The sequence below is a fragment of the Sinocyclocheilus grahami genome, unplaced genomic scaffold (assembly GCF_001515645.1).
Source record: "Sinocyclocheilus grahami isolate Dianchi unplaced genomic scaffold, SAMN03320097.WGS_v1.1 scaffold155.1, whole genome shotgun sequence".
Taxonomy (NCBI): Eukaryota; Metazoa; Chordata; class Actinopteri; order Cypriniformes; family Cyprinidae; genus Sinocyclocheilus; species Sinocyclocheilus grahami.
Window position 1 is genome coordinate 379,442 of NW_015505334.1, and position 23,542 is coordinate 402,983.

The 23,542-nt window shown below is 36.3% G+C and overlaps 1 protein-coding gene across 1 annotated transcript in view; it reads left to right on the forward strand.

Moving 5' to 3' along the window:
• LOC107592631 (seizure protein 6 homolog) overlaps positions 1–21,856 on the forward strand; it is a 32,617-nt gene extending 10,761 nt beyond the window's left edge. The window contains exons 6-16 of the mRNA XM_016282173.1: positions 475–613; positions 13,277–13,473; positions 15,263–15,457; positions 17,190–17,381; positions 18,191–18,385; positions 18,583–18,621; positions 18,728–18,836; positions 19,379–19,478; positions 20,150–20,158; positions 20,915–21,028; positions 21,190–21,856. Of these exons, the coding sequence (XP_016137659.1) occupies positions 475–613; positions 13,277–13,473; positions 15,263–15,457; positions 17,190–17,381; positions 18,191–18,385; positions 18,583–18,621; positions 18,728–18,836; positions 19,379–19,478; positions 20,150–20,158; positions 20,915–20,992 (1,253 nt within the window). The 3' untranslated portion in view covers positions 20,993–21,028; positions 21,190–21,856. The remainder of the gene's footprint in view (positions 1–474; positions 614–13,276; positions 13,474–15,262; positions 15,458–17,189; positions 17,382–18,190; positions 18,386–18,582; positions 18,622–18,727; positions 18,837–19,378; positions 19,479–20,149; positions 20,159–20,914; positions 21,029–21,189) is intronic.
• The last annotated feature ends 1,686 nt before the right edge of the window (positions 21,857–23,542 follow it).

Genomic DNA, 23,542 nt, shown 5'->3' on the forward strand with positions numbered 1-23,542 from the left:
GGATTTAATACTTCTGGCTCCAGCAGAGGGTCAAGACAAAAGCTTTTCCATCTGAAATTGTGCTTACAACCAGCTAAGCCAGTGTAGTGGTGTGAAAAAGGGAACATTTAAAAAACAGGAAGCCTCAAGTTGTTTATTAATCTGGACGGAATTTTCCACTTAGACCCCAGTCGGATTAATCCAGAGCTTGAGGGGGTCACTTATACAACAAATTGGGATACAAAATGCCCGAACTTTTTAAAATTTGGTGCGTTTGTATAACCATCAGTGTTGTTATTGTTAGGTTGTTTCATCTTAGAAAATCCTTTTTTTTTTTTATAAAGCTGAAAATGCTAAATAGAAATGCTGCCTTCACAACTAACATAGAAGCAAAAAAACTATTAAAAATACTAAAAAATGAAATATCTAAATACATTTATGTTTGTTTGCATTTCTTTCTGACCTCTTTTTGCTTTCTCTTTGGTTGCATTGCAGCGGTTTGCAGTGGAGAGATCACAGATTCAGCTGGGGTGGTGTTGTCTCCAAACTGGCCTGAAGCCTATGATAAGGGTCAGGACTGCATCTGGGGAATCCATGTTGAAGAAGACAAGAGGATAATGCTAGACATCCAAGTGTACGTCAAAGTGAATGACATATTTACACATGATCCTACAGAAACCTTACACAGTCCTCACAGTTTTAGAGAGATCTGTATCTGTCAGCCAGGACTTTTATTTCTGTTCCATTATGATGAACATCTTATATCATTTAACATAGAGAAATAAATTGCATTATATTGTAGGGCTGCAGGAATAATCGAAACAAAACATACAATATATATATATATATATATATATATATATATACTGCATGTTTAAGAGTGAAGCACAACACTGTTAATTTACACGCAAGCAGGTCAATCAGTGCCTCAGTAAATCCTGCTTCACACAAACTCGCTTTGGGTCTCTTATAATGTGGATTTCAAAATGCAACATGCGCCAACCGTCTTCCTATACTTGTAATGAAAAGCACTTATAAACTAGCTGTTGTCACCGAAAAGAGAAGCTTTAAGGGATCCCTGTTGTTTCTGCCAGAATAAAAGCTTGATGTAATGTTTGAAAATTAAGAAATTAGGACTTCGATAAATATTATTGTAATTTTACAGTTGTTCTGTAAAATATTTGTTTTCTTAAATACTCATTTTAAAGTGAAATATTACAATTGTAATATTTCTTATTTAGTAATAATAAAAATAATTATAATAATACTAATAATATCAATTATTATAATTTAAGCCCTGTAAACACAGCAGACATGGAGCTTTTTTTTAAATCACATTTTAAATTGCAATTGGAATTTTATCAGAAAATTTGCCATTTGATTTTTTTCCTTCAAATCGTGCAGCTCTATTATATTGTGTGTACATTCTCTACTTCTATATATACAGATGTCGAAATTAATTAAATTTGGTGTGGTTTAAAATGCCTCGCTGTAATATAATATATTTTACCGGGTGGCTTTTCAGCAAATAATAACAGTGATAATTAATTACAATTCATTTTAATACTTTTTAAATCAACTGACAGCTCTAGTTATATACCATGTATGTGGGCAAGATGACCCAGATTTATATTCTCTCAAAATCTTTGCGTTTGAACTCTCTTGAGTTTTTCAGTGGACAGTGCTCAGCTTGTAATATATCATCACTAGAGAATGCAACTGATACATCTGCTGCATTCTTTACTCACACTGAGATAAGTGTGGATCAAATCCACTGTGGCTTCGTCAAGACCTTTCAGCACACTCCCTACATACCCGTCAGTCTCTAACTGTAGATTTCTACAGGCTCAAACTTGTAACAGGCTACAGGCTCAAACCGCCTTTCTGCTGGGTTTGTCCTTGATGTGGCTGAGATTGCACTGCAGTTACAGATTCTGGTGCTTTGCGTCATCTGCTCCCCACTGACCGTTTCGGCTCCATTCTGCTTTCACTGTCCAAATGAAACACCCGTCATATCGCTCTGGGCATTTTGTGAGATTTCTGTTGAACTGCGACGGCCTAGATCTCAAAGACCACAATTGGCTTTTCTGAAGATCTCCCAGAGCACACATCTTTAAAGCACTGACACAACAGCACAGCTTTATTTCAAATTTACTCTAAACTCTTTGAGAATTAACCCAAAAACAATTAGAATTTCTCTGCCTTACGTCAATAATTACTGTGATCAGTGTGGCACGGCGCTTCCTTAGTGGCTCCTGCTGTCAGCTAAGTTCTCAAAGACAAGATAGCTGTTGCCTAGCTTTATGCTGAATTTAATTGAGGGGCCATGGGAAAGGTTGAGTGTAGCTGTAAATTGTGGTTAACATTGCATCAGGTTTACTCGGTTCACACTCCCTGCCAAATGCAGTCAAACAGCGCTGGCGGGGAGATTGAAAGCTGGCAAGCGAGAGAGAGTTCTTTTCTCTGCAGATCCTCGTGGAGGAAAGACTCAAACTACTTGGAGTTACAAGCTAGATCAACACGCCGTCCTCTCACAGGGAAAATACTCAGAATGTTCTGTTCCAAAACCTAGTGAGCTGCCTATAGAGATGGCATTTTAAGGCAACTTATTTATTTCACACCTTAAGACACCTAATTTTAACCAAAAATATTTCTAGGTGACATCATATGTACATTTCACAGAGAATGCACTCCCAGAATGCTTTGCAGCAAGCTCACAAATTAACCCAAGATGGCTTATGCTCACAAAGGCTGCATTAATATGACCTGTATTATTGTAAAATATCATTACAGTTTAAAACAACAGTTTTCCATTTGTATATGTTTTCAAATGTAATTTATTCCTGTAAAGATGAGTTTTCAGTAGCCATTACTCCAATCTTCAGTGTCACATGATCCTTCAGAAATCATTCCAATATGCTTAATATTCTGGGTGCTCAAGAGAAATTTCTTATTATTATCAATGTTAAAAATGGTTGTGCTGCTTAATGTTTTTGTGAAAACATTGCTACATTTTTGTCAGGATTCTTTGATGAATATGAAGTTTAAAAGAACAGCATTTATGTGATTTTTTTTTTCAGTCACTTTTGATCAATTGAATGCACCCCTGCTTATTTAAAATTATTAATATCTTTTAAAAAAATAATCTTACTGACCCCAAACCTTTGAGCGGTATAGCTATAATTTAATATTAAAAATCAAATATTATACTTTTTTTTTTTACATTTATACTGTTATAAAAGCAACATACTAACACTAAGACAAGCTATTTGTGCAGTAAATAGAGTTGCTGCTGAGGAAGCAATATTATTTATGAGGTTCCATAATCAGTTAGGATGCCTAGCTAGACAGTAGGCAGCTAGCTAGGTTTTGGAACAGGGTTTGAGAGTCTGCTCTGAAAGAGGGTGGCAAATGGGGAGTTGAAAAAAGAGGGCAGATGAAGGGGCATGTTGTGCATAAAGAGGATGCCAAAGTGGGATGCACAATGCACAAAGGTTAATAACAAACTCAACAGAACAACAATTATTTTATTGGATGTTTTTATGAATGTGAAATCAATTATGTGAGCAGGGAAACAAGTGTTGAGTGTGATTGTGCCGTCAGGTGAGATGCGGAACATGAGGCCCAGCTGTGTCAGACCCAGATAGATTATTCATGCATTCAATAATTTGGCTGCCTTAATTAAGATTCACTCATTTGCATATGGTTCCTTTCGCATTTGTCATGTTTTTTCTCTCTCTCTCTCTCTCTCTCTCTCTCTCTCTCTCTCTCTCTCTCTCATTGCGAGTGTCCCGGCTGCAGCGCTACACTGTACCAATGTGTAATAAATGACATACTGACATACTTGCTGGAGATGCGGTCAACATAATTAATTAGGACCGGAGTACCAGTGGTACGAGGACCCTCATGGAATTGCTCTGTTTCTTCTTCTTCTTCTTCTTCTTCTTCTTCTTCTTCTTCTTCTTCTTCTTCTTCTTCTTCTTCTTCTTCTTCTTCTTCTTCTTCTTCTTCTTCTTCTTCTTCTTCTTCTTCTTCTTCTTCTTCTTCTTCTTCTTCTTCTTCTTCTTCTTCTTCTTCTTCTTCTTCTTCTTCTTCTTCTTCTTCTTCTTCTTCTTCTTCTTCTTCTTCTTCTTCTTCTTCTTCTTCTTCTTCTTCTTCTTCTTCTTCTTCTTCTTCTTCTTCTTCTTCTTCTTCTTCTTCTTCTTCTTCTTCTTCTTCTTCTTCTTCTTCTTCTTCTTCTTCTTCTTCTTCTTCTTCTTCTTCTTCTTCTTCTTCTTCTTCTTCTTCTTCTTCTTCTTCTTCTTCTTCTTCTTCTTCTTCTTCTTCTTCTTCTTCTTCTTCTTCTTCTTCTTCTTCTTCTTCTTCTTCTTCTTCTTCTTCTTCTTCTTCTTCTTCTTCTTCTTCTTCTTCTTCTTCTTCTTCTTCTTCTTCTTCTTCTTCTTCTTCTTCTTCTTCTTCTTCTTCTTCTTCTTCTTCTTCTTCTTCTTCTTCTTCTTCTTCTTCTTCTTCTTCTTCTTCTTCTTCTTCTTCTTCTTCTTCTTCTTCTTCTTCTTCTTCTTCTTCTTCTTCTTCTTCTTCTTCTTCTTCTTCTTCTTCTTCTTCTTCTTCTTCTTCTTCTTCTTCTTCTTCTTCTTCTTCTTCTTCTTCTTCTTCTTCTTCTTCTTCTTCTTCTTCTTCTTCTTCTTCTTCTTCTTCTTCTTCTTCTTCTTCTTCTTCTTCTTCTTCTTCTTCTTCTTCTTCTTCTTCTTCTTCTTCTTCTTCTTCTTCTTCTTCTTCTTCTTCTTCTTCTTCTTCTTCTTCTTCTTCTTCTTCTTCTTCTTCTTCTTCTTCTTCTTCTTCTTCTTCTTCTTCTTCTTCTTCTTCTTCTTCTTCTTCTTCTTCTTCTTCTTCTTCTTCTTCTTCTTCTTCTTCTTCTTCTTCTTCTTCTTCTTCTTCTTCTTCTTCTTCTTCTTCTTCTTCTTCTTCTTCTTCTTCTTCTTCTTCTTCTTCTTCTTCTTCTTCTTCTTCTTCTTCTTCTTCTTCTTCTTCTTCTTCTTCTTCTTCTTCTTCTTCTTCTTCTTCTTCTTCTTCTTCTTCTTCTTCTTCTTCTTCTTCTTCTTCTTCTTCTTCTTCTTCTTCTTCTTCTTCTTCTTCTTCTTCTTCTTCTTCTTCTAAGATTCACTCATTTGCATATGGTTCCTTTCGCATTTGTCATGTTTTTTCTCTCTCTCTCTCTCTCTCTCTCTCTCTCTCTCTCTCTCTCTCTCATTGCGAGTGTCCCGGCTGCAGCGCTACACTGTACCAATGTGTAATAAATGACATACCGGATGTTTTGCTGGAGATGCGGTCAACATAATTAATTAGGACCGGAGTACCAGTGGTACGAGGACCCTCATGGAATTGCTCTGTTTCTTCTTCTTCTTCTTCTTCTTCTTCTTCTTCTTCTTCTTCTTCTTCTTCTTCTTCTTCTTCTTCTTCTTCTTCTTCTTCTTCTTCTTCTTCTTCTTCTCCAAAGTGAATCGCATTTTTGAGAGCCTAAACATGCTCGAAAACTCACGAAACTTTGCACATGCGTCAGAACTGGGGAAAATTGACATCTGATATGGGTTTCAGAATTGGGCGTGGCAAAATGGCTTGATAGTGTCACCTATAAAATTTCAACGAAGTGCCCCTCCCGCTATGTTTCACGTACATGTACAAAATTCAGTACATGTATGTAATGTCCCAATACCTACAAAAAAGTCTCTTGGAGCGAAGTCATAAACACAACAGGAAATCAGCTATTTTTAATTTCCTCTACGATTTTTGTGCAGTTTTTGCCATTTTTCAGGCCTAATTTTAATCGGATCATCTTCAAATTTGGTGAGTGTAATCATAACGAACTCCTCCTAGAGATTTAATGACAACAACATTATATTTGGTCAGTCTAATCTAAAGGCCTTTGCGATGTTCAATTGCGAAGATCTTGAGTTTTAGTTAAAGGCCTTGTGCGTGGCGGCCTGACAAAGTTCGATGTTTTGCCCCAAACTTCACACATTTGATAAGAGTCCTGGCCTGAAGACATCTGAAGGCCAATATTCAGTTATTAATATAGCGCCACCTGTTGGCAACAGGATATGTCATGCTTTACACTAACGCAAACATACCATCTTCAGTCTGCACCAAACTTCACATTTGATAAAGTCCTGCCCTGAAGACATCTACATGCCAATATTCAGTTATAGTCATAGTGTCACCAGCTGGCAGCAGGAAGTTTGACACAGGTAAATGACTTTGATATATTCATCCAATATTTACCACTTTCAATGCATATTGCCCACCGTTCACTGTTTTCCTAAGGCCACCAGGTGGAGGTGGCTACGGGTGCAAGGGCCCTTTCAATGCTCCTTGCCTTTTTAATTTTCCATTTATTTTGTAGTGGAGGTAATTGAGGGAGATGGTGAGTTTTCATTTTTCCTTCTGGTGAGGATGAGGCCACGTGTCTATACATGAGGTCCATATGGCTTGAGACATATGTACTGGTGGATATTTGGTGATGTAGATATTTGTAGATATTTTAAGACAATACAACTTTGTGAATTGATGAAAATATTGCACAGTTTTCTGCAATTAATTGCACCTAAAATGCACTACCATTCAAAAGTATTAACAAATTAATTTTATTAAGCAGGGGTGCATTAAATTGATTGAACTGAGTGACACAGTGTCACAAAAAAATTTGGTAACACTTTACTTGAAGGGGTGTGCATAAGACTGACATGACACCTTCATAATCATTACATGACACATGTCATGAATATGAAGGAGGTTTTATGCATGTTTATGACAACTGTCATTAAGTGTCATTCGCTCAGTTATGTCATTTTTAATGCAAATATGACATTATTTGACCTAACCCTACCCCTACCCTTACCCCTAACCATAGCCCATCCAAAGACATCTCAAACAATGTCATCTTTGCATTAAAAATTACATAACTGAGCGAATGACACTTAATGACAGTTGTCATAAACATGCATAAAACCTCCTTCATATTCATGACATGTGTCATGTCATGATTATGTAGGTGTCATGTCATGATTATGAAGGTGTCATGTCAGTCTTATGCACACCCTTTCAAGTAAAGTGTAACCAAAAATTCTAATGTTTCATGTTTTCCCCAAAAAATTTAGGCAGCACAACTGTTTTCAGCATTGATAATAAAAAAAACAATAATAAAAAAAGTTGAGCAGCAAATTGGTGTATCAGGATGAAGGATCATGTGACACTGAAGACTGGAGTAATGGCTGCTAAAAATTCAGCTGTGCATCACAGTAATACATTACTGTTTAAACTTTATTCAAAAAGAGTTATTTTAAATTGTAATAATATTTCACAACATTGCTGCTTTTGCTGTATTTCTGATCAAATAAATGCAGCTTTGGTGAACATAAGAGACTTCTTTCCAAAACTAAAAAAAAAAACACCCCAAACATTTATTTGGTAGTGTACAACTTATAATCAGAAATATTGAATCCCCAAATTAATGTACGGTAGAATGAACATTAAGAAAGTGTATTTTAAATAATATTTTTAGCTTTTGTTTTTGTAAGTTTCTGAGGATAAAATGCAATAGTTTAGGCCTAAACTTCAAATGATCAGACTACTGTTTTTGTTTATTGTTTATTAATACAATAAGGAACTTTTAATTAGTTTGAACATATAATGTGAACATTAGCATAGCCTCAGAAATAGAAAAAAAACCATCCCTAATAATGGCCAGCTGTATTTCTTTTTTCTTGTGATTTCATAGCTCTCTTGATAATCTTAATACCAGGTGTACATAGGACCATTGATTGAGCAGCAGAGGAACATGTAGGTGTGTCTGGAGTCATTCTGGTCCGCTGCGAAGCCCATACATCCCCCACCCTTATAATCTTCAAATGACCAAATTTATCAATGGACATATGGGACATTATCAGCTAGACATCAAGTGAGACATATTGGGAGGGAGCCAACCACAGCTGTTCAGCCCAGAGAGACTCAGAGAGAGAGACTAATAACAAATCTACTAGCACTCGTACACCCACTTTTAATATTTAGTTTCTGTCCTTACATTTTTGCATGCATCTTCTTACAAGCAATCATTGACCCGCCACAGGTCGTTATTGCTACTTAGGTGTCCTGCAGAGCCCTTTGGTTGCGCCTGAATCATTGGTACTGTAATACCAGGGCCCGGGACACTGCTGGAGGCTCCTTATGGGTCCGTAAGAACATTTTAGCCCGATAATGAATATGCACCCACTCCTCTGTAATCATTTGTCAATGTACGGCGCACTCCCAATTACCTGAGAACATGGGGCGTAATGAAGGCTGATGAATTCATTTAGCAGGTAGGGTTTCTCATGCTGAATGTGCCATGAATCGGAGAAAGAGGGGAGAGAGGTGCACAGGTGACAGCTGGCACACCTGCACACAGTCTTTCATAGATTTAGCTGCACAGCAGGGAATTCTGGATATATCAGAGCTAGTCAAAGTCCGGGATTCCCATGAGGGCTACAGCCCTCTACTGGAGTTATAGTGCACAGCTGTGCAAGACCGACATGATTTAATGAGCTGTTCATGTCATGCTGTTCATGAGCTGTTAATTACATTATATTTACAGTATATATATATATATATATATATATATATATATATTCTTTATTTTATTAAAATATTTATATAATAATATATTATATTATAATATAATATATTTAATTTATGTTTTTTATTATATTAGAATTTAAATTTATTTAATGAATATGTGTGTTTGAACTAAACGGTTAAGTTAATAATTCAATGGCTCACTCATATAGTCAGTCACTTGTTTCTTTCATGAATGAATTACCATTTTTGAACAAATCTGTTGAACTATTGATTCAAATGACTCTTAAAGACAGACAATTGTTACCACATACTGGCATGACAGTGTAACCAGTAGAAAGAGTCACTGAACACCATGCAGCACTGTTGTTCTCTAACATATTCATATATAAATTGTATATAATTTGTGCTTATGTTTGACAACCATGATTCACACCGAATTAACTACAGTACTCAGCTGTTAATTACATTATATTTACAGTATATATATATATATATATATATATATATATTCTTTATTTTATTAAAATATTTATATAATAATATATTATATTATAATATAATATATTTAATTTATGTTTTTTATTATATTAGAATTTAAATTTATTTAATGAATATGTGTGTTTGAACTAAACGGTTAAGTTAATAATTCAATGGCTCACTCATATAGTCAGTCACTTGTTTCTTTCATGAATGAATTACCATTTTTGAACAAATCTGTTGAACTATTGATTCAAATGACTCTTAAAGACAGACAATTGTTACCACATACTGGCATGACAGTGTAACCAGTAGAAAGAGTCACTGAACACCATGCAGCACTGTTGTTCTCTAACATATTCATATATAAATTGTATATAATTTGTGCTTATGTTTGACAACCATGATTCACACCGAATTAACTACAGTACTCTCTATAATATATTATTACATTCATAGTTTGTTGCATTTAATTATGCCAGTAATTATTAGAAAATGTATGTGGAAAAATGTTATTAATTATTGCCCGTACATACATTTTGGGAATACCTACCATTGGAGAAATGCAAGCTTAAAGTACCACCTTCCTGTTTTTGTTGTTTCTGGACTTTATTTGATCCATGTCTAATGGAATCACTATTGGAAGTGCAATGCAAATCATAAGGATTTGTTCATGTCTTTGTGAATCTTAAATTCAGCAGCCTTTTTATGTGTTGCATCTGTATTTGAATCCATTTAAATTAGATATAGTCCTAGTTGACCATGAGCTGTTGAATTGTTTATGATTGTTTCTCTCATTTTCTCCTGCATTTGGCTTTGGGTTTGGCTGCAGAGCTCTGCGTGGTGGTTGCGTGCACCTCAGAGAGTCACAGCCCTTAACAGGCTGGTAATAAATCAAGGCTGTCTCATCCCCCCAGGCACCAAGCCAGAACCCAGACCGATATTTAACTTTCTAATTAAAGAAGAACTCTGCAAAAACAGAGGAACTAATTTCTCTCCTTTATTTGAGAAAGCATCATCCTCCAGTGTTGACAATCCAAATGAAGGTTTAGTCTCTTCTGTTTGACTGGCTTTTCCTAGTGCCAACATTGTACGGCTCTTCACGCAGAAGTAACTGGGGCTTAATCTCAGGGAAGTCCTGTGTTTAGTCCTGTGGACTAAAGGCCAATCTGGAATCTTTGTGGCTCCATAGTGGATTATATTCCAAGTAGAATCACCACTCCCACTCCAGTCTATATATATATATATATATATATATATATAAAGACTGGAGTAATGACTGCTGAAAATTCAGCTTTGCCATCAGGAATTATAGGTATTACATTTTTTAATGTGAGCGTAATTAATTTAACATTTTAAAATGTAAAATTACTTAAAAAATAAGAGACTTATTTCAAAATCATCAAATGTTCATCATTTTTAATTATTCCAAACTTTTGACAAGTAGCAAATAAACACTACTGTTCAAAGTTTGTTTCTTTTTTCTCAAGAAATTATTAATTAAATTTATCAAAAATGACAGTACAGGCAAAATATTTATTTTTCAAATAAATTACTCTTCAAAATATATAAAAGTAAAAACAATTATTTTAAAATGTAATACTATTTCACACTATCACTGGTTTACTGTATTTTTATGACTACTTTCAGAAAAGAAATTAGACCTACACTAGTATATGTATATATGTATATCGACATACTTTTTACATTTGAATACTTTTTTGTAAATACCACTTAAATTAGATTTGAATTAGATTGAATTATTGTGTTGCACACCTGTGCAACTTTTTTATTTAGATTTATATAATAACTGTAAGTTTCGAGGACAAGCAGGGTTACTGTGCCCTGGGTGCAAAGCTGTTGTTGGTATGTCGAGCACAGGCCCATCGTGCCCAGTCCTCGGCACAGGGGATTTGATTGGAAATTGTGTTTTTTCCAGCAGGGCAATCATTCAGGTAGAACACTCCGCTAAACAGACATGGGGCAGAGGAGGGAAGACAGGCTTCAGAATTTGTTCACTCTGATGCATGAAAACAGTTGTTCTCAGTTGTGGCCTGTCAACCATTTAAATTACAGATAGTTACAGATAGGCTCGATTTGCGTGACAGATGATGGATCATAATGTATTAGTTTTCGAAAGAAATGGCAGATGCAAAATCCTTCATAAAATACTCCCATTTATCTCTCAAGCAAACAGAATCAAAGGCATCTTCACGGCTTTCACCAGCAGAAGTGTATTTTAACCATGTCTGAGATGCAGAGAATGTTTTGATTGACATTTCTTTTTTTAAAAAGCCAGCATTTGTCACTTCCTTTTTATTGTGCTGAGAGGAGGACGACGTGTCTGCGAGCCCTATATGAGAGTTTAATGCATTCTGATGGTGACTGTGTTGTCGGCCAAGTCAAGCTGAGCCTGTTTTTGTGATTAAACAAAATGAATTTACTGCCAGCAAATGGAAAGCATGATTGATTTTCTCGGCAGATACGGTGTGCAGCTACGCAAAGGCTTGTTTAACTTTATCACAACAAATCCAATAAGGGCTGACACAGTTTCACTCTCTCCGGTCCTCAGAGCGGGTCAGGAGTTCTTCTGGTTTAAACGTGTCTCCCAGAGGAAATACATACACAGATTTTCCTGCATACAGTATTAGAGGGCTGTTGACAGTTGAATAATATACATTCAATCCATATGTAACAGTAGGTGTATGTGTTCGTGCAGGTGTGTAAGCCATAATTTAAACATCCTGTCTTCATTTTGCTTGAATGTAACCATTCTGCCTCGTGCTGCAGCAGAACGGATATGATTAATTATTCCCCTCTCCTCAGTAATGACTTCCATTACTGCCCACTTGTGATTAATTAGTGACAAGATAGAGTGTGTATGCCACCTCCCTGCCTGACTGAATCACACTCCCTCCACCAGTGGCTGGCCAGACTGCCTGGGTCTGGTGGACGTCAGCCACAGTTACAGATCACATTCACATATAGAAATAGAGAGATATATGCTGTAATATGCCTCAATGTGTCTGTATTTTGTAGTGTAGGCTGATCATTTGTGCAGCAGTGAAGCAGATGATGTCAAGGCAAAGCTTTTTATTGACATTTCTTTTGTAGACTGGGGCTTTTGTCACCTTTGTGTAAGGCTGACAGGCATCTTCAAGGCATTACAAAGTGTTCTGAAGGTCATATATTCCCCAGGCTTTTGAGCAATAGGCTTGGATTCCCCTCAGGTTAAAAAAATTAAACTTTCTGCTTTTATACTTGATATGATCCAAAACTGAAGTATGGAGGGGAAAGCAAGTTCTAGTGACTATTGAAAATTCCTTCTAATATTTCTATTAAATATAATATAAACTACCATTCAAATTTGGGGGGGGGGGACGTACAATTTATTTATTTTTATTTATTTAAATTAATTGTTTATTATTTATTCTATTTCAAATAAATGATGTTCTTTTGAACTTTATATTCATAATAGAATTCTTTCCACAAAAACATTTTAAGCAGCCCAACTGTTTTCAATTTCTTGAAATGTTTTCAGTTTTATTATTTTAGAATGTTATTGTATTGCCATCACAGGAATGCATTACATTTTACTATAATTAATTAAGAATAGAAAACTTAAAAAATGTAACTTAGAAGTGATGATGTCTAGGGCATGGATGTGTATAAGTTTAACCCTAATAAATTCATAAATTAGAAAAAATGGTCATTTAAAATGGCAATAAGGTTTTTTTTTATGTCAAATCTACAATAATTTCACAACTAAATTCAAAGCATGTCCGTGATGGAGATTCTCTTGAATTTGCCACAGGGATGCTGCCAAATGTTCTTTCTCTCTGGCTCCTGAATATCAGGAAACTGATTTTCCAGCTATTTCCAAACATGATATAGGAGGAGTTGTTTCCCCCCGCTGCTGAATCATTTGCTCTTTATAGTCTGAGTGAAATGAATGTGGTTTGTGATAGCAAGGCTTTCGCAACTATGCACAAAAATGCTTAACAAAAGCAGTGTGAAAACATTAAACAGCAGAAAAGATTTCATTTGCAGCAGGGACAAGAGCCGTGAGGCCGGAAAATAAGGACTAGAGGAAGACAAGTAAGAGGGGAGATCAGAAATCTGTCAGGGCCCCTGGTACTACTTTGAGGTGAGACCTAAACATCTGAGATTAGACTGGGATTGACCTGTTGTGTACTGTATTATCTGCTCGCAGTCTTCACATGGGAACGAATGACATGCTGACTTTTTACGATGGAGATGACCTGACTGCAAAGGTACTGGGCCAGTACAGCGGTTCCCGTCCTCGGTTCAAACTCTACACCTCTATGGCTGATGTGACCATCCAGTTCCAGTCAGACCCTGCTACCAACATCTACGGCTACAACAACGGCTTTGTGGTGCACTTTTTCGGTAAAGACCTATTTAACCATTTCTGCTGCACTTTCTCAGCGTCAAGCATGTAACCATTCAAAGGTTTGGTGTCAGTAAGATTTTTTAAAAAGAAATGAATACTGTTTTTCAGCAAGAATGCATTAAATTTATCAAAATTGACAGTAAAGACATTTATAATGATACAAAAGATTTCTGATCAAAATGCTGTTGTTTTGAACTTGCTATTCATCAGAGAATCCTGAAAAAAAGTATTTTGATTTCCACAAAATAATAATAATATTAAGCAGCTCAACTGTTTTCAACATTAATAATTAAGTACCAAATCAGCATATTAGAATGATTTCTGATTTCATGTGACACTGAAGACTGGAGTAAAAACAGCTGAAAATTCAGCTTTGCCATTACATGAATAAATTATTTCTTAAAATACAGTCAGAAAGAAACTGTTGTATTAAATTGTTACAATATTTTGCAATATATTCCTGTTTTTACTGTATTTTTGGTCAAATAAATGCAGCCTTGCGAAGCATAAGAGAAAAAATCCTTACAGATCCCAAACATCTACATTTAGTTTGAAGAAGCTCATTAATTGTCTACTTCTGAGATTTATTTGAGGTGCCACAGTGATTGCCAATCTCAGTCTGATGAAAAGGTGATGAGGAGACGAAATAGGGAGAGGGAGGTTATAAGAGTGAGAGCCACAACTGGTTTAGTCCTTACCTTTCCTGGGGATGAAGTGAAGGTCATTCCATCAGCTATTGCACAAGATCAGATAAAATATAATAAGTTCTATTTGGAGGGTGGAGAAATGCAGATGATTCATAGAGCGGACTGAAATGGACTGTTTTTCCATTTCCTTCACGCAGCACAGAGGGAAGATTCCACCAGCAGCTCCTGCGTGTGCAGGGGATTTGGCCTTGCAGAGGCGCTAACAATTACAGTGCATGTTTGTACTCATTAGCTGCATTTGCCGGGTGCAGTGCCCTCCCCAGCTCTGCCACGCTAAGAATGGACATCAGCAAAATGCCTGCCAGCTGTCTTGTGCTGCTCTATTCAAATTTATACTCACAGCCAAGCTGATTCCTAGCATTTGATTTATCAGTCATTAGGCACAACACCTGTGGTTTGTTTAGGGACACGGTGAGAAACAAAGAAATTGTTTTGCAAGCATTACTGAACATTCTGTCTCTTTTTCCCTCACTCTTGCTCTACTAATCAAACTAATTGAGTCTCACTTCATAGGAAAGAAATACCTCATAATTTGCACACTCTCATGGCATTCCAAACCTGAATGACTTTCTTTTTTCTGTGGAACTCGAAAGAAGATATTTCGAAAAATGTTTTGTCCATATAATGAAAGTCAGTGGTGTCCTAAAACAGCACTGAGCTCCAATGACTTCCATTATATGGACCAAAAAATCTGAAAAAAAAAACTTTTTTTATGTTCTAGAGAAGAACGTTTAGATTTGGAATGATATCAGGATGAGTAAATCACAAGCATTCATTTTTGAGTGCCCCAACAATTGATATCTTTCAAACATTATAAGATTAAATGAGATCTCACAGATGTCAGTCTTTTCTCTTAGAAAGCAGTCAGATTAAATGATGAAAATTTTAGAAATTTGCTTAATTTCATTTAGCTGTATACTCTCACTGTAAGCAATTGTCTCATTTGTCTCATTCAGGAGAAATTGAATCTCCTAAGGTATTTTTTGTAGAAATTTCTGAGAAAAAATTGTCTCTTGACATTAACTCTTCTGAGCCATGAAAGAGCAACCACAGAGCAATAAAATGTTCCTCTTTGCAGAGGTTCCCCGTAATGACACCTGTCCAGAGCTTCCAGAGATCTCCAATGGCTGGAAGACCACATCTCACCCTGACCTGGTACACGGCACGGTGGTGACCTATCAGTGTTACCCAGGCTTTGAGGTGGTGGGCACCGAAATGCTCATGTGCCAGTGGGACCTGACCTGGAGCGGAGACTTGCCTAGCTGTGAAAGAGGTGAAAACACACACACACTCTCTCAATGATAACCACTCTCTCTAAAATCCATTTTCACCCCACTTCCAAACCAACACGCACCGCCTATTGATCAAGAGCAATGCTGTGCTCCGAAACAAGATGAGCTTTTGAATTCCATTTGAGGGGGGAATTTCACAAGTGCCTGTTCGCCTCTGCAACTCGGTCACATTCAAGGACGGGCGAAAAGTGGAGGACTTTGTGGGTAATCACTCACTTTTCTTTCGAGGGTGACTTCACGGATGAAGTGGGTATCGTTTCACTTCACAGTCTGATGCATCTTCCTCTCTTTGCTTCCATCTTACGTGATTTTTGTGATTTTGCAAGAATTTTTATTTCGCTCTCCACCCCCTGGTGAGTCCAGAATAACGTCCCGCTGATGCACTGAGTGTTTCATCAACAAATACAAAAACAAAATTTCAAATCAGAGCACCTCCACGACTTACTGTTGTTAGCCAAAGTCACTCCAGTGCTTGAAATTAAATTTTGTCACCTGACTATTGTGCTGCTCGGGCTCACTCTGTGTGAGTGTGTAACACTGCAGGCTCCCAGGACGTCCAGAGACATTCGTCGTTTCAAGTATAAGGAGACAGGAGACCAAATGACCCCGGGGTCCAGGTTCTGCTGCTGTCCCTGACAAAAACAGTAGCAGCAACAGTAGGCCAAAAGCAGCAGGGACCATTATCCGGTTCAAAGCTTCTCACCTGCCACGCAAACATCATTAACTCACTCGCCTCTCCCGTCCCCTTTTCCTGCTCCTCTACTGCTGAGGAGAGAATTGGGTTTGCAGCTGGGCAGGCTGGAGCGAAGTAATCTTTTTATTATAGTGCACTGTGTCTGTACACTGCCCCTGAGATCAAAGTCACATGTTCTTCTTGCCTCATACTTTCTGGATGTGATGAGCAGTGGCCCCTAGCACTCTGATTTTGTGGAACCACAAGTATGATGTGAAAGGTGAAGAACAGAGAAACCAGAAAGCATACTGTTAAAATGTATCTTAAATGCCACATATATTGCTTTGGGTATTTATATGCATAATTGTAATGTAAAAACAAGCTAACATGTCAAATGGAAAAAATAAATTTTAAATGCATGAATCACAAAGTAAAATGGCTATAAGTTCATTCTGATCCAAAAGCAGTGTTTGCTCAACAAATATTTGTATGTAAGTCAATGGTGTCACCCTTAGGTGAAAATGAGAACTACAATACAATTCAACTAATTAGTTGACAGTAACATTGATTGCCTAACACAGTGGTCACCAAACTCGGTCTTGGAGGGCCGGTGTCCTGCAGAGTTTAGCTCCAACCCTAATCAAACACACCTGAACCAAATAATCAAGGTCTTACTAGGTATTCTTGAAACTTCCAGGCAGGTGTGTTGAGGCAAGTTGGTGCTATACTCACCAGGAACAAGTTTGGTGACCCCTGGCCTTACATATAAGATTCTTGAATATTGCAATGTAAAGTCATGTAAGTGTGACTTATAATAGCATGTTTATACTGCCATGTTCATGTATTTACATATTTTATTATTATGCTTACATTATAAAACCATTAAAATAATCATTATTGATGTACAAACTCATATATCATAGATCTATGGTGTACAGTACTGACCATTCCAAACTCCAAACTCAACAAAAGAGAAATGCAATATTGTTTCAGTATAAACAATAAACTCTGTGGCCGGCCTGTTGCTATTTCTTTTCCAGTCCTGTCATGCCCGGATCCAGGCACGGTGGAGCACAGTCGCAGGGTGATGTCTGGCCCACGTCTCATCGTGGGCTCTACTGTCCAGTACATCTGTAACAAAGGCTACTCGCTGTCAGGAAACAGCCTCCTCTCCTGCTACCACCGCGACTCCACCGGCCCCAAGTGGAGCGAGAAACTGCCCAAATGCATTCGTGAGTACATGATTTTGTTCACAAATAATCCCACATATACACACCAACAGACAGACACACATAGTGGGTGTTAACTGTATAAAACTTATGATTTAATCAACTTGCAATGAAGTCTTCACAGTATAGTTTACAGTGTAAACACTGAAACATTTAATAATGTTTGTTTTATTTTATTTTATTGTACTTTTTTTCTAAATTTGTTCGTTCTATTTACAGAAATAATAGAATAAAACAAAATAATCCATATTAGTTCTTTTTTTTTGGTTTGGTTTGATTTGATTTGATTTGGTTTTGGTTTCTTTTGATGACAAGGTTTCAGTCTATTCACAAAAGTAGCAGTATATCATTAATCCATACTTTTGTGCTTGGTTGTTGTTGTTTTTTCGATGTTTCATTCTATTTACAAAAACAATAGTTTATTACTAACAAATAAAAAAATTATATTCTTTCTTTTTTGGTTGGTTTTGTTTTCTTTACTGTTGCCTCTATTCGTTTTTTTTTTTTTTTTTTTTTTTACAAGTCCTCATTCTATTTACAGAAGTGGTTGTTTAGAACTAACTAAATCATATTTGTTTTGTTTTGTTTTTGTTTGTTTGTTTGTTTTGGTTAGTTTTCTTTTCTTTACTTTACAAAGTCTCCGTTTAGAGAAAGTAGTAGTTTAGAACGAACTGATCTGTATTTGTTTTCTTTTTTTCTTTTTTTGTTTTGTTTTGATTCGTTTTCATTTTATTTTATTCTAAATTCAGAAGTAGTTAGTATAGAATTACCTAATCTGTATTTGTGGATGTGTGTATATTTGTGTTATATAGCTGATTCGTATGAGCCGTGTAGGAACCCCGGCAGTCCTCCCTATACCATTCAGAGCTCAGAGAAGCATGTGTATCAGGCTGGAGAAACTGTGCGCTTCTCCTGCATGAGTGGGTATGAGCTCCAGGGCGAGCTTGTTCTCCGCTGTGTCCCCGGGCATCCTTCCAAATGGAGCCATCCACCCCCGCAGTGCAAAGGTAGTCTGTGTGTTTTGCAGTGTTCATGATGTGTGATCTGCATACTATATCACTCACATAAGGTCTCTTTCCTGTCTGCAGTGGATGTTTATTTATTGATATGTTGTTCCTCTTCAGGGTAGGGAGTGTTTGATTTGAATAATTGCTATGACAAGCAACATTTTCTCATTTGTTAAAAGCTCTCGCTTTTCTCCCAGCCATAACACTGGAGTACATAGATGAACGCAGACTGGATGGTAAGAACCTTTGAATATTAGAAATGTACATACATTTGTCACCACAGGTATACAGATTAACTTATTTTATGTATTTGCTATACTTTGTTACTTTGTCCCATATCAGTGGCCAGTGCAGACTTCAGTATAGAGGGAGCCAGTGTGGCTGTTTCCATTTTTATCCCAGTGGCCATAATCATAATAATCATCATGTCAATATATTTCTACTTCTCAAGGTAAGCTTTTGTTTTGTTTTGTTTTTTTGTTTTAAATAAATGAATACGTTATTTACCAAGGATGCATTAAAATTTATATTACTGATAAATGCAATTCTTTTGAACTTTCTTTTCATCATTAAATCCTGGAAAAAAATCTATCCGTTTCCACAAAAATATTAAGCAGCACAACTGTTTTCAACATTGATGATACTAAGAAATGTTTCTTGTACAGCAAATCAGCATATTAGAATGATTTCTGAAGGATCATGTGAACCTGAAGACTGGCTGCTGTAAATTCAGCTTTGCCATCACAGTGATAAATTACATTTTAAAATAAATTAAAATATAAAATAGTTCAGTTGTAATAATGTTTCACAGTATTACTGCTATTACAGTTAAATAGAAGTTAAGAAGTTAAATATAATTTGTTTTGCGGATGCCATGTTGTTGAAATTTGTATATTGTTTGTGACAATTGTGGTTATAGTTTAGTTCAAATGTCTCTCCTGTGGTTCAGTCCATTGCAAGTCACGTGGATCGTCGTCATATGTTTGTTCTCAGGGTGCAAGGCAAGTCTCTACGACTCTCCATGTCCACATCACCACAATATGATCACATCAGTGGAGAGTCAGCTTTTGTAAACCCCATCTATGAGACTGCAGTAAGTAAAGCATGTATTTATAAACAGGCTACATTCATCAACAACCACCTCCTCAGTTGTAATAGAAACCTATCCCCACCCATCACATCCATTTGCAGTAATATTTCATGGTAGGACTGAGAGGTACTCATGTGTTTAGTCTTACAGGTGCACATCTGCACTTTGAACACCATCTGCGTTGCCATATTGTGGGTTCATTTCTGTAATCCAATTAGCTGTAAAGTGCCATTCTGGAGTTGAAATGAAGTGGTGCACGGAGCCACACCCTCATCATCTCGTCATTAGCGATCACACATGGTTTTATCACTGGGCCAGAACACCAAAGAGGAAGTTAAACATTTAACTTTATTATTGCGGAGTCTGTTAGCATATCACCAGCCACGTCTCCTTCACCTGCTCTCATTGTTCAACATTCAGCTCAAGATTAACATTCACACTACAGATTACAATTGTCATCATTTGTTCATATTCATGTCGCTCCAAACTTCTGTGACTTTTTCTTTCTTCTGTGAAGCACAAAAGGGAGACAATCTCACAAGCGGAAGGGACCATTGCTGTTGAACTCCAAAAATTCAAAAATATGAAAAATGTAATTGATCTGATGCTTTTTAACTTGCTCAATCACTTACATTTGCACATTCTTTCCTCTCTCACTATCTGCATCCCTGAAGAACAATGAGGTGAGATTTTGACTGTCAATACTTTTACACTGATGCATGCTCTTTTTCCCCAGCCTCCTGCGTCTAACATGCATTACAGACTGCAGGTTATTCGCACCTCTTATGTGCTGTGCTAGTGTCCCTCCAGATCTCTCTCTGTGTGGTGTAGCACTCATAACACAGTCCCAGCGGCACTCACTGCCTGCATATACTAAACTGCTCGATTTCTGTCTGAAGTCTGTGTTTGACTGTACGCAAGTGTGTGTGGTTGGACAGATGAGTGTCTGTGTACTGTACTGTATGTTGTGCATGTATATGTGCCAGCTCTTCTTGCACTAATGCCCTGAAGTGGCGACTAGCATTATGTGAAGATGATGCAAACACAAGCATTTCTCTTGGGTTTGAAGAAAGACATGTCTGTCTAATGACAAGTCTCGACTTACAAAAGACTGTGATTACAAAAAGCAAAGCCAATCAATATTGCGTTTTGGATATTTAATTTCAGGATTATAAAGGTTTGTTTTTATTTCACATGTGTTATTGGTTTAGCATGCTGTTTATTTTTCATAAACATCGGAAGGCTTTTTAATACTCATTTAGTAATCTACATTGTGTTTATTTGTTGGATAGCACCACAATATCACTTCATAAATCACACATTGTTTTCCGCACAAAATTGCCTGAAAGTTGTTCCTCCAACTTCCATTATGTTTCCATTGCTGATTATTTTTACATTTTTTTCATGCTTAAGTTGCATGGTATTTTTGATTTGTACAGAGACCTATGATTCAAAGCAGCCACCAGAGGTACTCTCTAGGATTCTGTTGTAAAGAAAGAGCCTGTAAGGAGAGTTGATCAATGGAATAGCGTCACATGGACAAGGCCGAGAAGGTTTGAACCACTGGCGTAGGGCGTCTCCATTTTTAGCATCTCTTTTGTGTTGTTTTCACAGCCAACATTGGTTTTGCTACATATTCCTACCTCTCACATAATGACTTGATATATACATATATTATATTATATTTGATGTTTTTTGTTTCTTTGGTCCACAGGATACGAGAGAATACGAAGTCTCCATTTAAAGAAAACAAAGCTTGTTTTAGCATGGAGGACTGCAAGCCTTGTGGAAGATCTCTCAGTTCCTTTCACATCTAGCCAACTCTGCTCTTAATCTCACCTACCTTCTCATCTTTTTCCATCTGCTGTAAATATCTCCTTGCTTCTGAGGACTTCCGCAAGCGAAGAGTGTGGACAACATGATATTATTTTTGTAGAGCTTCAATAGCCATGGCCTAGCAGAACTGCTTGTACAGTTTTTACCCATAATTGAGCCAAATTAAGGAAATAAAAAAATGACTGATAATAGGGGAGTCCATGTTATTTGGGTGACTGATGTCTCTCTAAACAGATTTATTAATTTATTTGTTTTTTAATTGTCGCACTTTTGCACTCACAACCCTTCCTTCCCCCTCTCCCAAAAATTCGCATGTAAAGTTACATTGTGAGATTTAAATAAATCACAAGTACAGGAAATAGTTGTAGTTGTGGAAAATAAACAAAATAATATAAATTCACATCGAAATATAAAGCAATTAACAATATACAGTCGCAATTATGGGAAACAATTACCTGTTAATTTTCAGGTGGAAATGGCTTTCCATAGCAATGATATAAACTACCGTTCAAAAGTTTGGAGGTAGGATTTTTTTCATGTTTTTGAAAGAAGTCTCTTATGCTCACCAAGAATGCGTTTTTTAATACATTTAAAAGTATAAAAAAGTAAAAGTAATACTGTAAAATATTATTACTATTTTCTATTTGAATATTTTTTTTAATGTAATTTATTCCTGTGATGGTAAAGCTGAATTTTCAGCATCTATTGCTCCAGTCTTTAGTGTTACATGATTGTTCAGAAACAAGAATTTCTTGTCATTTTCAATGTTGTTAAACAGTTGTGCTGCTTAATATTTTTGTGGAAACCATGATGCTTTTTTATTATTATTTGACGACTAGAAAATTCAAAAGAACAGTATTTATTGAAAATAGAAATCATTATAAATGTCTTTGTCACTTTTGAATAATTTCATGCATCCTTGCTGTATTAAAAAAAATTTTAATGACTCCAAACTTTTGAATGTTAGTGTATCTGGAGTTCTTATCCAGATGAATTAGTCATGAATGTAATCATAACATTTCAAACCTGAACTCCATGCAGGGACAAAATAAACATTCTTTAAAACAATTATGTGAAACAGCAACCATTGAACAATTAAACATATGCATGGTTTACAGTTTTTTGTTTTTTGTTTTTTTTTCCCACACCATGAAAATGAGAGGTGTTACTTACAAAAGATGATTATAAACTTTCAAATAACATCTGCCAGTTTTATGAAGTGTAGTGTTTTGCATGGAAACTGGTGCATCTGTATCCAGTAATGTGACGTGGGTCCCTGTTTCATTGGGGTGATCTCAAGCCTTTACATTAACCTTACTTATGACTCGCCTGTGTGTACAGTGTCAAACAAAAGACTGCTGGGGAAAAAAGTCTCTGTCTGTGTCCAAAATTTATCCAAAAGGTTTTTTTTTTTTTTTTTTAAGTAAAAATGTACAGAAAGTTCTTGTAAATCATCCCTCCTCCACTGATCAATTGGCTCTGATTTTTTGGTTTCTGTTTATTTTTGTATGTTTTTATACATATTATGAAACAAAATAACAACTGACTGTACTCTTTCAGCAGGCACTCTTAATATATAAATATCTAAGAATGTACATACAATTTGTATTAGATATGGCTTAAATGTATGTATATATGAGGTTTATCTATTATAGAATAAATCTTTGTTCATCATTTCACACTGTCTGTTAATATCAATGATATGGATCATCTAAAACAGTTATGTACATGGTCCCCATATCAATGTTGTCCGTATTGATTGAAATATTGTCATTTCAATGTAATTAGCAAAAGCTGCCAAAAACATCACAATTGGTCACATGACAGACTGCATCGTGAGTGTACGTTTCAGTGTTTCGCTGTCTCCAACTGAACAACATTATTTTGGGAACTTAAGAAACAACATTTAATGGAAGTCAAAGAGATCTAGTAGCCTACATTTTTTTTCAGAGCAACATCAATAACTTTGATATAATTACAGGTGTTACATTTATAAAGGGTTAGTTCACCCAAAAATGAAAATTAGCCCATTAATTTACATTTACATTTACATTTACATTTAGTCATTTAGCAGACGCTTTTATCCAAAGCGACTTACAATTGGGGGATACATAAAGCGATTCTTCTTAAGAGAGGCAAACAGACACAAGAAGTGGTTGTAATACCAAGTTCTTAGACATTGTTCAAATAAGTACAAGCTAGAAAGAGAAGGAATAAATAATTTTTTTTTT